The sequence below is a fragment of the Protopterus annectens genome, chromosome 11.part0 (genome assembly GCF_019279795.1).
Source record: "Protopterus annectens isolate FY-2018-M chromosome 11.part0, PAN1.0, whole genome shotgun sequence".
In the NCBI taxonomy this organism is placed as follows: Eukaryota; Metazoa; Chordata; order Ceratodontiformes; family Protopteridae; genus Protopterus; species Protopterus annectens.
The window spans coordinates 337,832,835-337,851,052 of record NC_056745.1 but is presented as its reverse complement, the minus strand read 5'-3'; the positions used below and the strand labels follow the sequence as shown (position 1 = coordinate 337,851,052).

General features: G+C 39.6%; 1 protein-coding gene across 1 annotated transcript in view; it reads right to left on the bottom strand.

Moving 5' to 3' along the window:
• The window catches only part of GLT8D2 (glycosyltransferase 8 domain containing 2), a 185,786-nt gene that overhangs the window by 96,578 nt on the left and 70,990 nt on the right, over positions 1-18,218 (bottom strand). Inside the window, exon 4 of the mRNA XM_044087837.1 lies at positions 9,292-9,490. Within this exon, the coding sequence (XP_043943772.1) occupies positions 9,292-9,490 (199 nt within the window). The remainder of the gene's footprint in view (positions 1-9,291; positions 9,491-18,218) is intronic.

The window sequence follows — 18,218 nt, the reverse complement described above, 5'->3', positions numbered from 1 at the left end:
ACTGTGTTAACATCCTGAAAGTTTAGGAGTTTGGCATATACAGGTCTTGGATTGTTTGATGCTTGAGATTCTCTCAGGGCTCTGTGTGCCCTCTCTATTATTATTTGGTGGGCTGTTTTTTGGTCTTTGAGTAGTGTGGCAAATATTTGTATAATAGAAGGGATCAGTTCATTGTGCTGTATATTTTCCGGCATGCCTCTGATGATTATGTTATTCCTTCTGGATCTTGCCTCAAGATCAATCATTTTTGCTTGCATGTTTTGGATGTTTACTTCATGTGCATCAGATTTTTTGGAAATTAAAGCTATTTTTTTCTTCATTCTCTGTGATTTTGGCTTCTGATTTGTCCATTATTTCTATTATTTGGTTAAAAGAGTTTCCAAATGATTGTAATTGGGTGGACAGTTCTTTTATTGCCTCTTGAATAGGTAGTAAAGCTGCTTTAATGTCATCCAGATTTGCAGGTTGATCTGCTTTATTTTTGTTTCCTGATTTTGCAGTATCTTGTTGCTTTGTTATTTTCTGTCTTTTAGAATTTAAATCTTTCTCAGGTGATAGTAATTCTGAGAGTTTAGTTTTTGTTGTAATGTCCATGTTTTTGTCTTCTTTTGACATTTTGTGTAAGTGAAGCGTCTTGGTTTGCAGATAAAGTTCAGTATGGAAAGTTTCCTGAGGACACGGCTTCCTTTCCTTATCTCACTCCTTTGCTTCAGATAATCTGTTAGAATCCTAGTAGTTTGGCTGTTTATTCAGGTTTATTTTTTCTTTCTGGAATTTTTGAGTGTTGATTAGAGTTATTAGCTCAGATTATTATGTTAAAATAGATCCTGGTTTTTCCTCTGGGTTGATTTTATTCCATAGAGATTGAAGAGCTGTAGGTTAGCAGTGCCTACAGAACAGTGGCCATCTTTGAATAACAGTTAAGGTCATTTCAATACTATAATAATCATGAGATTTCCCTTGTCTAACAATTAACTTTTAAATAACCAATATAATTTTTATTTTTATGTTTCAGGGCATATTAAAAAGAACAAAACTTCCCATCTTTTCTTATTCCTTTCCATGTAAACATCGTTACAATTAATGTTCTGAAAATGTGCCTCAGTCATATTAAGAGTACATGTGCCTCTGCCACATGCTGTATCTGAGGTATGAACGTAGCCATAGAGGTATGCCTGGAAATGCAGCGTGACATGTGCCAGATAAAAGCATTCTACATGGTTAATTCAGCAGAGCTCACTACATTTTTTGAAAATATGCTAGTCTCCATACCAATGTATATCATATAAAAGTTTTGTTTAAAAAGATTAAGTTATTCTAGAATGTTTCAAAGAACTCTATAGTGAATGTAGGCTCCTACACAGGCCAGATATTGCTGACTTCTCTTCTTTTTTTTTTTTTTTTATAAGATTTTTTTTGTCCCTTATGCCTCTTGACCATCAGCCATTCCATACTGGACTGGACCTATTTATTCCACTTGGGTGAAAACTGATCATGAGAGTCCACAATCCAGGCAGCCATCAGAGATATTTACATTCCCTAACTCTATGGTCCCCATAGCAGCCTTGAACGCACATTAGCCTCACAATACAGGACCTCAGACAGCTAACACTGACATTGTGCTTGGAGGCATACATCCCATTCCTTTCTTGTATCTTTTGTTGTTATGCCGAGCCTCTGCGTGGTGTCCATAGTGAAGTGAACGGTGCTGCCATCCTCCCCTCCCTCACTGCCTTCAAGATGGGTAAGTCAACAGCTACTGCTCACTCTTAGCCTCAGCCAGCTCCTCCAGTGCCGGGGTACTAGACAGTCCTAGGATGTCCAGGCTGTATTTAGGACTTTATCTCTCTGTGCTACAGGGCCTGCATTGCACTTTTCAGTTTAACGAATTTCTGAAAATGATGCAGGAGCTCTTAGAATAGGCCCTGAAAATTACAAAGGGGACAGACCAGAAGGGTTAAAGAAGACAGATCAGCAGGTCACTGAGAATCTGATTGACAAAACTAGGAGGAAGCATCACAGCAGGTGTGGGTTAAACCATAAAATGGCAAATGAGGGAGAATCCCAATACTGACATGGCTAGGGCATTCACCCATTTCTCCAATGACCCAGGTTCAAAGCAGCAAATGGAACCAATATTCAGATAAGGGCAGAAGCTGAGGACTACCTTGCCTTCTCTACATTCAGATTAAAGGATATATTGCTACCAAAGAGGAGAGGTAGGGTTCTGGAGAAAGTGGATCCATCTTTGCTTATGTTAGTCATGCAAAATTGTGCTGATCTGAGATTTGAGGACACTGTTTGACCACATTCAAAGCAGAGGGATAGCTTGTTAAGATATAGTAAAAAGTCCTCCACCTCCAGTACGATGGCATTAATTTCTCACTGCCCCTGAAGGACAATACATAAAAGGCACCTGATGTCATTAGGGAGGGGATGAACAAAAAATAAAATAAAAAAAGGAAAGAAATGGCGTGTACTTAACTCATTTCCTCCAGTACAGCTCTTTTGAGTGTGTACCTTTAGCTCCCAGTGGATGTCGCTTGAGCCTTTAAAAAAGTGAAGTTATCACCTTACATTTCTAACAAATACTCATCGACAGAGGTCAGATATCAATAAAATTGTGTTTGCCATCATGTATGCTTCAAGATAAAATATTATGATTCGTTCTATGTAGCATGGTTTTGGAATTATTAATGCAAGTATAAACAAGCAATATTTGATGCCTAGAGGCATAGTAAGAGGTAACTGCCGAAACACCTGGAGGTGCACTCGACTGTAATGAGTTAAATAAATCAAAAAATAAAGCAGAGTCTGTGAAGATAGTATCCGATAGTATATATGGCTATGAATGGTCAATTAGTGATACGTTTTTAGGACTTCAAGCAAATGGCCTGAATTTTAATTGGCAAGTATGTAGGTTATTAAGCTTATGGATGGATCGTACTTCTCAACTTGCAGAAACTAAATATAAGAACAAAGGCCTTTGAAAAATGGGAACATCTAATTAGCAAAATATTTGAATTCCAAATAAAACATAACTCCCCTGCTTCCAGTAGGAATGTGGAATGCTACTCAGAAATATGTTTAAAAACACAGAATGACACAACTGATGGAACAATCTAAGCACATTATCAAAGAGACAATGTAAAATCTGTAGACTTTAATGAACTGTATCGAAAAATTCTACCACACAATGCAATTTATTTTTGCTTCAGGAAAAAGGAGCTGTAAGATGTGTGTCTTCTTTCTTTATATTATTGTTGTCACTAGTGTATGTTGGTCATTTAGTATGGTTTTCTTGTGCATTTAGCCAAATGCATAGGATGTTCAAGTTTTCACGCTGGGAAAACTGATAGATGACTCCGCAGAAAGATCTATAAGTATCAGTACGATACTGTAAAGCAAATGAATCTAATGCCCTATACAAGCATATAAAAAATTGTCCCCAAGTCTCTAAGTTTAAATGTGGTATATTGGATAAGGTGATGGTGAATCCCAGAGGTGGGGACTTGACACTTTTAGAGATAAAAGAAATGAAATGGTAGTTGAAGCTACAACCTTCTTATTTCTCAGGTTTAAACGAACATGTCAGTATTCAGCCTTGGTTAAATTTCAAGTCCTTGGAAATGAACTGACATTTTATACAATAAAAAATGTAGCTTGTGTTATATTACTTCATTTGTGATAAGGAGTGTTAAATAAGGTATTTTAAAGGTTGGATTTATGTTGTGTTTTAATTAGCAATTGTTTTTATGTTCAGTTAAAGAGCGGGTTTTCTCTTTAAAATTTTTAATTGATTTTATTCATGAGCTCTGTTGTAATTGGTTGGGTGCACATATAAAAAAAAACTCTGTGGATGGAGTAGATTTTATATTCTGAAGAAGTTGTAGGTTATAGGATGAAAGAGCTTCATATTTTGTTTTAATAAAGTGTGGTAGTGAGCTCGGAATTGTCTGGAGTTCCCTGAGAGTGAAACCAGTCTTCCTAGGAAGATTTGTGTTTGTGTCAACTTCAGTTATTCTTATGTTTTTTCTTGTGCACAAGACAACTTCAAAAAATCACATGACAAGGGGGATTCAGAAAATTGTGTGAAGCAGTAAATGAAGCCTAATAATAGGACTATACCTGCAAAAAGAGGGGCATCCTAAATCAGGCCTTAAAATAGGAATATTCCTCCAAAATGGGGACAGCTGAGTGGTGTGGGCAGGGTGGCTATAGAACCATTAAGAAACTTAGCCATATTACCTTTGTAGTGAAAACAATAGACTAGGTCTCTCTGGATGGAAGATCATTCACATTACAACACACATGAACTTGGTTAACTATCCAGTTTGTAAGGCTGATTTTAAAGGTTGTCAAGGAGTGCTTTGCTTAATGTTTATAGGAAGTCTATTCCATAGTCGAGGAAGGGGCTGGGTAAGAAAACTATTGCACCAGTAGGTTTGTTGATTTTACAGTGGATGCTTTCAGCTTTGGATTAGGTGAATGTTAGACTGTTTATCCTTTGAAGGTAGAGAAGGAAAAAAAAGCACTGAGCCTTTTGTAGTGCAAAGTACTAAGCAAAGGTCACTTATCAAGAGCCTGTATAAGATTTTAAAAAAGAGCCTGTATGAGATGGAGTAGAGGAAGAGGGGCTTAAACCTGTGGGGGTAGCTTAAGCGGCTTAAACTGGAGACTTTCTTAGTTGGAAATGTTTTTAGGGGGGTTAATTTGTACAAGGTGCTGAGATAGGTACATTGCAAAGAGAGCACCGTATTCAGTGATGGGTCTAATAAGGGGTGATTATAGAGGTACAAGCACATACATTGACCTAGATGAGATGCCCCAACAGATAAGCCATGCATTTCAGAAGGACTTATTACACAATGAGACATGATGGTCAAAAATGGTCTCATTACCTACATAGGAACCTAGGATTCATAATGTCTGTTTTGAGAGAGGTGTCAGTACTGTGATAAGAGGAGGAGGTAGGGGCTTTACTGAAGGTAACTATGCTGCACTTGGAACTTTGGGTACCATGTGCCCTGTTAGATTATATGGGTGTTATGGGGAAAAGTGACCACTATACCTAATTTGCAGTCATCCACAAACTTGGACTTCTGAGAAGTAAATGCCAAATAAGAGGGGAGCCAAGGCTGAGCCCTTTGGAAAACTGCTAGTCACATCTGCCCTATCTTAACAATAAATTGTTCTTTGAGTAAGCCAATTTACTATCCAGCAGACAGTATAAGGGTTAAACTTGAGAAGTGTGAGCTTGTTTATGATACCTATATGGGGAATGGTGTCAGATGCATTGGCATGGTCAGGGTAGACAGCGTAAACAGTCTGGACCCTGTCTAAGACTTTCATGACTTTGTTAATGAAATCAGCTAGGTTGAGTAGACAATGATCTATCTTTAACACATCCAAACTAATTGGGATCAAAGGTTGGGGGCTCACCTATGTCATTGTTAGTTCGGCAATAATATATTCCATAACTTTACAGGTAGCACTAGTAAGACTAATATGCCTATAATTACTGGGGTCAGTCATTGGTATCCCCTTGTGGAGAGGTGCAACTGTGACACTCATCCAAGGCTTACGTACTTAGCCTGTGGAGAGACTAAGATTGAGGAGATTTAAGTCATCCCTGTGACAGCGAAGGATAAAGCTTAATTACAGCCCTGGCAGCCTGGGTTGAATTAACAGTTCGGGTGACTAACAGCTCTGGCAGGGAGGATGCAAGTTTCCTATCCTGGGAGGTGAAGGAGTTAGTTTTCTGGCCTGCTTTACCTGTTACAATAGTGATGTGAGGTGAAGGTCTCACAAATACTACAGGCAGGAGCTGGTCCTGGAAGAATGTGAACTATGACTGCCCAAGCTGGTGACAATAGCTGCTATCCTTGCATGTGAAGGAGCATGCTAGCATGTACTGGTGGAGCATTAGGCAGTCCATGCAATGATGTAAATGTGTACATTACTACAGTCAGTTGGAGTTGTAGCTATAGCTGAAAAAGTTTCTTGACTGCTGGGATGCTGGTGACAGCACAAGTGCTCCCCACTGCTTGACCAGATGATGGACACCTATACATGCTATCAACCATGCAGTTATGTAGGGAGTAAATAGACCTGTATGAATGTGGAGGGTCGATGGTAGTTGGGCAGAGGAGTCAAAAAGGCACACAAAAAAGGTTAAAGAGGTTTAGGTAGAGTTGAGCTATGTGATGTTTGATCCTTATAAGCAGACATATCTATATTGGTATTGTGCAACATTTGATGTAAGATAATAGGGTTCCTGATAAATCTGGATATAACCCTGAAGTTTCCAGTGGTCCAGAATCCTTGGCAGGTGCAATACCAAGGCCCAGAGGAAATGCTATCATTGTTGTGAAACCAAATCTAAATAACTACACAAATGTGGATGAATTTGAGAATGAGGTAGGCCTGGAACTCCAACACTGAACAGAGCAACTTTGATGATTTTCAGCTTGGAATTTACTAGGTGGGTTGGTTAATGCAGACATGATGCTTGATGCACCATGGAACCATACTCACTAGCATCCAGGTCAGTCACTGGGTTTTGTAGAGGTAGCTGTACTTCTTAAGCACTCTGTAAAAACTGATGGCCTTTTTTTTTTACAAGAAGTTGGAATGGTGTTATGTTCATGTCCCATTGCAATGAAAATGTTATGACAGGAATCAGTAAAAGATGGCATGGTTATAGGCTTAGGCTGAATCAGTTCTAGAAGTTTTCCATAACTTGTTTTATGGAATACATTTTTTCAGATAATTTAAAATGTTCTTTTATTAAATTTAAAATGTTCTTTTATTAAGTTACACTATCCCCAGAAGATACAACCTCTAGTGGAGAATGTGAAATAAAGAACACTCTTTGTCATCATCATCTGTAACATAAGTAAGTCATAGATGAGGATATCTAATCAGAATATGTTACCTTGTGCTCCTCCTCCTCACATTCAGTTTCTGATAATAAGGGTGTGTACATTTCTTTTCTGCACCTCTCCCAGATGTAGGTGTTGGTTCTGATCTAAAACAGGATTCAACCTTTTATAATACAAAGTCAAGACCTGTATTATGTGCTGGAACTCTATGAACTCTATGAACACAGGTGCTGTCACAGAAAAAGGATCATGACTGATCCTCAAACATCTGCACCTCTGCATAATAGAAGATGTCAGTTCCTATTTGGGTATCTCTCCAATTAACAACTGATCTACAAATGTCCCCACCAAAAATAATATTAAAGAAGCCTGAAAAGGAGTGGAGAAACATTAACAGTTTCTGGAGCCAAAATCATTACAATGTCATTACCCAGCCTGGCAGTCTGGGGACTAAGTTCTTGGAGGGGGGGGGGGCTTTTTTTTTCATTTTTATATACACCTTTATCTGTTTAAACATTTGCTTATAATGAAAGAAAGAAGATTAAAGGTCATGTAGTTTCCCTTAAAGTCCACAAAAATAGTTAGGAGACTAGGGAAACTCAAGAGGGCTTCAATCTGGGAATGGGTAGGTAAACCTGAACTCCAATATACAGTGAAACCGTGATGACACTTAGTAAAAAAAAGGTCCAGGAGAGTCTGAATTCTGCATCTTAGCAGGCTACAAAGCTAGCAGAGTAGCAATTTAATTAGGGTGACAAAAGAGAATTAAGTTTATAAGGTCATACTTTCAAGAGTGCCCTGTTTATAATAAGAATAAATAGAATGAAGCCGGTAAGCAAAACATAGTGACAAAATTAATATTATGCCAAGAAAGTGGCAGGCAAAACAAAGTTTGACAATATCATGCATCACTGGTGTACACAAAAACAATAATCAGCAAAAAAGGGGACTTCTAAAGAACAAGGAAATTGAATAGCAAGCAGTTTGACATGATAATGTTCTTGTAACTCAACTATGAATGATATATTGAGGTCACAGAGAACTGAATAAGTACTTTTGCTTAAAGTGAGCAGAGCAGGTGGATTATGAAGAGTAAAGTGGACAGAAAAGGATAAAAAAAAGGAAAGAAAAGGATGAACTTGCATGCATGGTCAGAGCATCTTGGAAATGTCTTTTACCTCCAATAATTGCAAATTTATAATGCATTATTAGCTGAAGTAGGAGCTAGAAAATTTAGAAGGCGTACCAGGATGTATTCTTTTGCTTAAAGAATCATTTTCAAGTAAAATGAACATCTACAATACTTGACTTTATCACATCTAGAAAAAGAAACTTTAAAATAACAGGAAAATCAAACAAAACTCAAAGACAGGAGCAGGTAAGAGTGTATAAAGTAAGGGAGACGTGGTAAAATATATGTGAGAGACTGTCATGGTCTTTAAAATCTCTGACTTTAAATATTATGAAGAGAGTTATGAATGGAATTCCAGCAGATGGATTTATGATAATTCTGACAATTATGACTCCTGGAATTACGAAAAGAAAATTAAAATACATATTGGAGAATAGCAAATATTCAGAATCACTGTTCCCATTTAAGTTTTCTTTTTTGGGAGGGTGAGACCTCATGGGACCTCATGGACCACTCCCCTTCTACTTACATATGCCAACTTTGAGATCATTATGCCTCAGTGAAAACAGAATACTGAGAAGCACAGCAATCTTGGATATAAATCCATATTTTTATTTATTCAGTCTCTCTATGCTGGGACTTGTACTTACAAGGTTCAGAATTAAAATGTTTGTCAGCAAAACTGTTCTGTATTTAAATATATTGTGCAAAGTAACATGCTGACACTCTTGTTTTAGGACTGTTGCATTAATAGGGTCACCTCCTGACCCTATTTATGTAGGACAGCCCTTGTTTGGGAGTTTGTGTCCTACAAAAAGCCATGAAAAATGGCAAATGTCCAGACATTTTAGGACAAAAATATTTCCAAAGTTTCCTTTAATACTTGCATAAAACAATTGTTTTTGTATCTCCAAAATACCTAAATATATGAAATAGCATGAACAACTCAAAGTCTAAAAAAAAGTGGCATTCTCATCCTTTGAACTGGTTGTGGGTCTGGGCTGTCTGGCAAAATCTCACATTTGAAAAGTTGGAAAGCCTATAGCATTAAATCTTTGGTCATTGTACAAGCAGATTTTATAGAGATTTGTACTGTAATAACTGCTCAGCAGGTGTATAAAGCCTTAAGAGAATGTCTCAAAAAAATTAAACAATCCTTACTGTTGTAGAACTGATATGAAATGCTAGTACTGAAACGGCATATATGCAGCTGCACAGCTTCATGTAATATTCTTTATAGTATAAAAGAAGATAAAGTACAAAAACAAGCCTTACCGGATATGTGGGAGTGAATTTTTTAGACCCACTATGTAGAACACGACATTGGCATCAGTGTTGCTGTAGATGCTGTTAATTGCTGCCATAGCGGCACCCATTCTTCCTGCAGCAGCACATATCACAATTGGGATTTCTTCCTCTTCCTCCTCTGCCTCCTCATGGCTCTCATTTTCAGAGTCAGATTTGAAACTATGCACTTAGATGAAATACAGTGTATAAAATTACTAGTGTTATAAAACAATGCAGTAAACCAGAGTATTGATGGCTACATTGTCTAATATAATTATATTGCCAATATATAACTTGCATGTCAGCCACTAAGCCTTATGTGTTACATAGCCATGTCACAATACCAACAAACCGCTGACTGCTAGATCCAAGTGTGGTTATGCCTTCAATGAAAGAAGCAAAAAGGAAAGGCAGAATTACTAACTGCATCATATTTTTATTTTATATTTGATATGCTTTTGTAGGAATAAGTAATAGCTAAGAAGCATGGCTGCAAGAATTAACAAAGCAGTAGATCTTCGAAGAATCAATCAGTGCTCAGACTTTTTCTGACAGTACAGGTATTCTTCTAACATGAGGTAGCATCTATCATATGGAATTGGCATTAGCTGGCATTTGGCAATCATCATCATCAACCCCCTTTTTTCCACCATTTTCTACACGAGGTTGGGATATCATCTCAACTGTTGCCATCTCTCCTAATTCAATGCCACTCTGATACCTTCTGTGATAATTATACCTGATTATCACAGGTCTTCTCACACACAATCCATCCATCTCTTTGCTGGATGCTTTCATTTCCTCTTGCCATTTCCCTGTCTATCACAAATCTTCTTCACCAGATTGTTTTCTGCTTTTCTGCACCTGTGCCTGAACCATTGTCATCTGTTCTCTTTGACTTCCTCTGTAATCGGAGTTACTTTGGCTTATGCTCTTATGTTCTTGTTTCTTTGTCTATCCCACAGTGTTCAACCTACCATCCATCTGAGGCACTTCATCTCCATCACCTCTGGCTTTCTCAACTGCTCTGCCTTTACTAGCCAGGTTTAAGTACCAAACAAAAGTGATGGTCACACCACTGTTTTGTACACCTAACTTTTCAGCTTCTTTGGCATTCATCTGTCATACACTATCCCTGACACTCTGTGCCAGTTGACTGCAGCCTGTCTGATTCTAGCTTTAACCTCCTCATCCAGATCTCCCTTCCCCTCCCAGGGCTTCTTCTGATTTCCCCCATTTTCTACCATTACAGCTGTCTTAACTGTAGCCCTTTCTTATTTGCAATGTTGATGGACAGGTTGACAGATAAGATTAGACAGGAGTCCCCGTGGACTATGATGTTTGCAGATGACATTATGACTTGTAGTGAGAGTAGGGAACAGGTGGAGGAGACCCTGGAGAGGTGGAGATATGCTCTAGAGAGAAGAGAAATGAAGGTCAGCAGGACAGTGAATGAGAGGGAGGCTAGAGGAATGGTGAGGATGCAAGGAATAGAGGTGGCAAAGGTGGATGAGTTTAAATACTTGGGATCAATAGTTCAGAGTAATGGTGAGTGTGGAAGAGAGGTGAATAAGAGAGTACAGGCAGGATGGAGTGGGTGGAGAAGAGTGTCAGGAGGGATTTGTGACAGACGAGTGCCAGTAAGAGTGAAAGGGAAGGTCTACAAGAGGGTAGTGAGACCAGCTATGTTATATGGGTTGAAGACAGTGGCATTGACAAAAAGGCAGGAGTTAGAGCTGGATGTGGCAGAGTTAAAGATGTTAAGATTTGCACTGGGTGTGACGAGGGTGGACAGGATTAGGAATAAGTATATTAGAGGGTCAGGCCAGGTTGGAAGGTTTGGAGACAAAGTCAGAGAGGCACGATTACGTTGGTTTGGACATGTGCTGAGGAGGGATGCTGAGTATATTGGGAAAAAGATGCTAAGGATGAAGCTACTAGGTAACAGGAAAAGAGGAAGGCCTAAGATAAGGTTTATGGATGTGGTGAGAGAGGACATGCAGGTGGGTGGTATGACACAGCAAGACGCAGAGGACAGGAAGAAATGGAAACAGATGATCCGCTGTGCCGACCCCTAACGGGAACAGCCGAAAGAAGATGATGATGATGATGATGATGACAGCTGTCTTAAGTGTACTCAGCTTCATCCCATCTGCCTTCAGTTTTGCATTCCTTTCCCTTACCCTTTGCTGAAGTTCTTGCTCACAGTCCATCACCTGTCTTACTTTCCACTAATCTGCGTATTCATTTGTCAGTCACCCTCTCCAGAGCTTTCTTGCAGTGTGACAGGAGTTTGATACTTCTGTACTGCCCACAATTGTGGATGTCCCCTTTGTTTTTGTACACTGGCAGTAGTATGCTTATTCTCCAGTCATCTGGGATATATCTTTCTCTCCATACTGCAATGAGTCACCTCAGGAATCATTTCTTCCCTATCTCATCCAGCATCTTAATCATATCTGATGTGACCTCATTTTAGCTTGCCACTTTCCCTGATTTCATTTTCCTTAGTGCTGTTCTTACTTCTTCCATAGTGGGCTCCTTTTCTTCTTTTGATGGAGGCTGTGTCTGGGGCAGTACAGCTTCTGTGTGGTTTTCTTCATTCAGAAGCTGATAGAAGTACTCCATCCAACTGTCTTGGATGTCCTGTGGACTGGTGTGCAGGTTGTTGTTGGCATCCATTATGAAGGGTGTCTGACTATCTTTGTTATCTTTCTGTCTGCCTTGCAACCTGATAGACTTTTTTTGTGGTATCTATTGAGTCACTTTCCAGAAGCTAGTAGAGTGGATCTGATCCCTTTCTCTTTACTATTGCAACTCTTCTCTTAGCCTCTTTGTTAGACAATCAGTATTCTTTCTTAGCCCGGTCCCATCTTTTCTATCTCCCAATTTTTCCTGTCCTCCTTCTTTCTTTTGATGCCTTCCTGGACTTCTGCATTCCACCATCAGCTTTCCTTGTGTACCTTGCTTCCATACCTGCCTTGGCTGCATATGTGTTCTATAGTCCTTACACATGCTGTTTTGAGGGGCTGACATTCTTCTTCAACTCCACCTATTTGCTTTTCTTACCGTGGTGCAAGAGCCCTGAGTAATTCCTTGAATTCTTGCACTTTCTTTCCAATCAACTTCCATGTTCTTCAGCCTAGTCTCTGATGACCCTAGAGCCTTCTCTGACTACTGTTTGCAGCTGATTTCAGCAACCAGTGGTTTATGCTGTGGGCCAACTGCTTCACTGGGGATGTCTTTGCAATCATTGATTCTACCCCAATGTACTTCCCTTACTAAGAGGAAGCCTACATGAGTGGCATGTTGGTCTTTCTTGTATGCGATCTTGTGACTATTTCTCTTGCTGAGCCATGTGTTGGCCATCATAAGCCACTTGTCAGACACAAGTCTAGAATGGCCTCTCCTTCTTTAGTCCTATTGCCCCACCCATGTGGACCCAGGCAGTTCTGATATCCTGTTCTGTCTGTTCTGATATATGTATTCAGGTCACCCATTATCAACACAAATTCATGTTGCCCTGCTTTATCTAGTAGGTCCTGCAAATACTGTCTGAATGCCCTATTTTCCTCACTATCACAACTCTGCTGTTGGTCATTGGCTGAGATTATGAACAGTGATCTGTCCTTACACTGGAGTCTGATTGCCATGATCCTATCACTAATTCTTATGACATCCCTCACTGTCTTCTGAAGCTTCTCCCTCACCACAATTCTCACACCATTTCTAGGCTATTCTTCTCCCGAGTAGTAGAGTCTGGAGCCAAAGTCAAGTGGCTTTGATGCACTCCCCTTCAGTCTTGTCTCCTGGATACATAGGATGTCCAGCCTCCTTCTTATGACCATGTTATCAACTTCCAAGCTGCATCCTGTTAGTGAACCTACACTGAACGTAGCAATCCTTAGTTCATGTTTGTCATGCTGAATAGTCTTTCATCCAGCTTTCACTCAACAGAACTATCCTAGGTAACTCAAGCTGGGCAACTAGACACCAGTAGCTTATTGACCCATGGCTGCTGGGCTTTATGGTGAGCACACATTGGTCAATAGGGGCACATACTTCCCTACCACCATTAGCATGGGTCTCTGGTGTAGGTCGGAGGAAATCGGGGCCACAATCCACTTATTACAGGCAAATATCCATGCCCATTTTTGGCAACATTAGTCAACTCACTGAGTCACCCAAAGCCAATTTTTACAGTGTCAAGTGGTTAGCCCTGACACAGCACACAGTGTGTGAGCCATGTTCTCCTAATTTGAGGATACTGTGCACCACAGTTAATGTCCAAAGCGGTTGGTCTGTATAACTTTTCCCCCTAGATGGCCCCATTTAGAGTCTATGCTGCTGTCCAACTCCATTCTTGGCTGAGTTTGAAGTGGAAACACTTAGCATGTTATTGGGAGGTGTGAGAAACCACACAAAGACACCGGGAGAACATGCAAACTCCATACAGGCATTGGCCAGAGGTAAGGATTGAGTATTGAACTTTGTCCATGAGAAGCAAAGACCTTAACCATTATGCCAAAGATAATGTAGCTATGTACCATCTTCAGTTCTTCTGGTGAGAAACTACGTTAACAAGCAAACTAATCAAGTGTAAATATTTAGAAAAACGTTATGTTCACATTTTTCAGTGATCAGAAAATGAGAATACTGTCTAAGAGCATTGGCATGAAGGTATCAGTATGGTTTCAAGAATTATTGTTCTCAGTGATATAATGCTGGGGATTATACCTAACAGAAGTGCACTGCAGGGTTAATACCTAATGGAAGGGTACTGCAGGGGTAATATGCAATGGAAGTTCACCATAGGGGCAATACCTAACAAAAGAGCACTATATAGGTAAAACAAAACAGAAATGTACAATAAGGTTATATTTAATGGAAGGTCACCCTAGAGGTAATAGTTAATGAAACTGCACTATAGGGGCAATACTTAATCGGAATTCACCATAGAGGTAATACCTAATGGAAGTGTACTGTAGGGCTAATACCAAACAGACATGCATTTAAGTGGCAATACCTAATAAAAAGAGCACTATATGGGTAACACCAGACAGAAATGCATTGTAAAGTTAATACCTAATAGGAGTTAGTTGTAGGGGGTAATGTGTAATGGAAGTGTACTGTAGGGCTAATACCAAACAGATGTTCATTGTAGTGATAATGAGTAACAGAAATGTACTGTAAGGGTAATACATACCTGAAGTGTACTGTAGGGCTAATACCAAACAGATGTTCATTGTAGTGATAATGAGTAACAGAAATGTACTGTAAGGGTAATACATACCTGAAGTGAACTGTAGGGCTAATACCAAACAGATGTTCATTGTAGTGATAATGAGTAACAGAAATGTACTGTAAGGGTAATACATACCTGAAGTGTACTGTAGGGCTAATACCAAACAGATGTTCATTGTAGTGATAATGAGTAACAGAAATGTACTGTAAGGGTAATACATACCTGAAGTGTACTGTAGGACTAATACCAAACAGGTGTTCATTGTAGTGATAATGAGTAACAGAAATGTACTGTAAGGGTAATACATACCTGAAGTGTACTGTAGGGATAATACCAAACAGATGTTCATTGTAGTGATAATGAGTAACAGAAATGTACTGTAAGGGTAATACATACCTGAAGTGTACTGTAGGGCTAATACCAAACAGATGTTCATTGTAGTGATAATGAGTAACAGAAATGTACTGTAAGGGTAATACATACCTGAAGTGTACTGTAGGGCTAATACCAAACAGGTGTTCATTGTAGTGATAATGAGTAACAGAAATGTACTGTAAGGGTAATACATACCTGAAGTGCACTGTAGGGCTAATACCAAACAGGTGTTCATTGTAGTGATAATGAGTAACAGAAATGTACTGTAAGGGTAATACATACCTGAAGTGAACTGTAGGGCTAATACCAAACAGATGTTCATTGTAGTGATAATGAGTAACAGAAATGTACTGTAAGGGTAATACATACCTGAAGTGTACTGTAGGGCTAATACCAAACAGATGTTCATTGTAGTGATAATGAGTAACAGAAATGTACTGTAAGGGTAATACATACCTGAAGTGTACTGTAGGGCTAATACCAAACAGATGTTCATTGTAGTGATAATGAGTAACAGAAATGTACTGTAAGGGTAATACATACCTGAAGTGAACTGTAGGGTAATATTAATAAATGCTCACCACAGGCATAATATGTCATGAAAGTAAATTGAAGAGTTAATGCCTAACAAAAGAGAACTATATGGGTAACATCTGACAGAAATGTACTGTAGGGGTAACACTTAACAGAAGTTCATCATAGAGGTAATATGCAGTGGAACTTCACCAGAGGGGTAATACCTGATGCAAGTTCACTGAAGAAGTAATATCTAAGAAAAGAGCACTGTACTGATAAAACCTAACAGAAATGTATTGTGGGATAATACCTAATGGAAATTTGCCAAAGGGCTAATATGTAATGGAAGTTCACCACAGAGGATAATACAGTAATGCAATGATACAGACACAGTCCAAACTGGTATGAAACTCCTAGCAAGTTATTAGAGTGCTGAGAATCAGTCACAGGCAAGAAATTCTGCAAGGGATAGTTCACTCAGTGCTGTAGAGAGACAAAGAATGAAAGCTTTAACTGTGGCCCGGGAAATCTAAAACCATCTAGTGGTCTTGGCACTAATAGTCATCTGAGGTCAGGAGAAGGGGTAATATGTAATAGAAGTTCACCAGAGGGGTAATGTCCAATGGAAGTACACTGAAGAGGTAATACCTAGTAACAGAGCACTATATGGGTAGCACCTAACAGAAGTGCACTGTAGGGTAATACCCAATAGAAGTTCACAGTATGGGTAACACATAAAGGAAGTTGACAATAGGGGTAATACATAATAGAAGTTCACTATCTTGCTTTGAGGAACACACTTAGGAATACAGTGATGTGGGTATAGTCCCAAATAGTATGAAACAAATGGCAAATTATTAGAGTGCTGAGAGTAACCTGCATCAAATTCTGAATGGGATAGTTCACTCTGTGCTGTAGAGAAAGAGAGAGAAAGTTCTAATTATGACCCAGGAAATCTGGGATCAGTTAGTGGTCTTGGCACAGTAAAATATAAATATGAGAAGGGGCAAAAATGAGGGGCTGGACCTGCTGACATCTCTCAGAGTGAGAGGGGTGCATGCCAGGCAATGTTTGCTCTGTTAGAGTTCCTCAGTAGAGATGGAACAGTCAAGCCAGGAATTTGTCTCAAGCATGGAGGTTGGGGTGGAGGTCATTTAGAAAAGTAAGTAACAGTTCATTGCAATGCCTATTGCATGCCCGGCCTCAGAGGCATCACTGGGCAAGTGCAGGGAGCCATAGTAGTGTTTAACAAAAAACATGATCCCTTTGTGGATGGCAACATGGTTCTCTGTATGCTTGACCATTGGTTTTAGGAAATGAGTGGGCCATAGGGCTCTCACCCTTTGAGGTATGAATAGGTCAACAGAGTGGCTATAGGGAGACTTGATAGTCAGAAGATGACTGATGTCAAAAAAGAAAAAAACAATTCTGCTAAAGCTATTGTTATTTTCTGCTGCTTATTTCCAGCAGTGAGGGCAGCACATTGGTTCACTGGTTAAGGTCTGTGTTTCTGAGCTCCATAAATGTTGCTTTTTAATTCCCTATGCATGTAAACCATCTGGCCAATTGCTGTGACCTTGTCCATTCATTCTGTACTGAATGAAAACTGATCAAGTTACAGCCATCATCAAAGCAGCAATCAGAGGATTTTTGAGATGCCAACCCAACTTCCCATGATTGCCGAATAAAGTTTATGGGGTTAGATATGCAATGGGTATGGCACAGACTGTCACTCACTTCAGTATGTGATACAAGCCCCTAGACATCTCTGTAGGTTCTACTGTCTTTACAGAGGAAGTCATGGAGGGAGAATACCTGGATGCATGACCCTTCCCTTCCCACAATGACAGAGGATTAAGCACAGCTCCTTTACTCATCTCACACCCCCTTCAGCTTCTCCATTACCAGGAATGCTAACTGAAGCTCAGTGTTTTGGGTCATGGTCTGGGCTCTGTTCATCTCTGGAATGAAGCTGACACAGCTCCAGGAGTTTGGGTTCAGTCCTGACCTGTGTGTGTGTGTGTGTGTGTGTGTGTGTGTGTGTGTGTGTGTGTGTGTGTGTGTGTGTGTGTGTGTGTGTGTGTGTGTGTGTGTGTGTGTGTGTGTGTGTGTGTGTGTGTGTGTGTGTGTGTGTGTGTGTGTGTGTGTGTGTGTGAAGTTTGCATGATTTTTCCATTATTGTATACATGTTTTCTAGGTTCTCATCCCACTTCCTCACACTATATTTGTTGACTTGATACTTTGTAATATATATTGCACTTACTATTGCCCCTTTGCCTAGAATTGTGGCTGGAAAGGGCCTGTGAAGGATTAGTTCATTTACCTGGTTAAGAAACATATAAATGACAGAACACCATTCCATTCCATTCAAGAATACCACTCCAAATCCTGACATACTGCTGGACTGTGCATCCAGCTTACAATGCCTAATAAATGTGTGTTCTTTAGCTCATGTCAGATCTTCAAACAAATCCTATGCAGGCACATTTTTTTACTTTATTTTTTAATCTTACAATCCCCTTGGAATGTCTGTCCTCCACTCCCAGATATCCATTCAGATTCATTTATTTCCCTCTTGGCAACAGCACTTCAGCTGATTAATTCCAATGGAGGGCAGACTTAAGCTGCCATGCACGGTGAGATGGGGTACTTATGTTATGCCCTAAACTCTTGCATATGACAAGAAGGTTATTCCTGAGGAGGAAATGCAATGAGTAAAACACAGCAGGAAAGTCACTCTGTTTCATATGATGTAAGCCTGCAGATGCCCCCACATCTA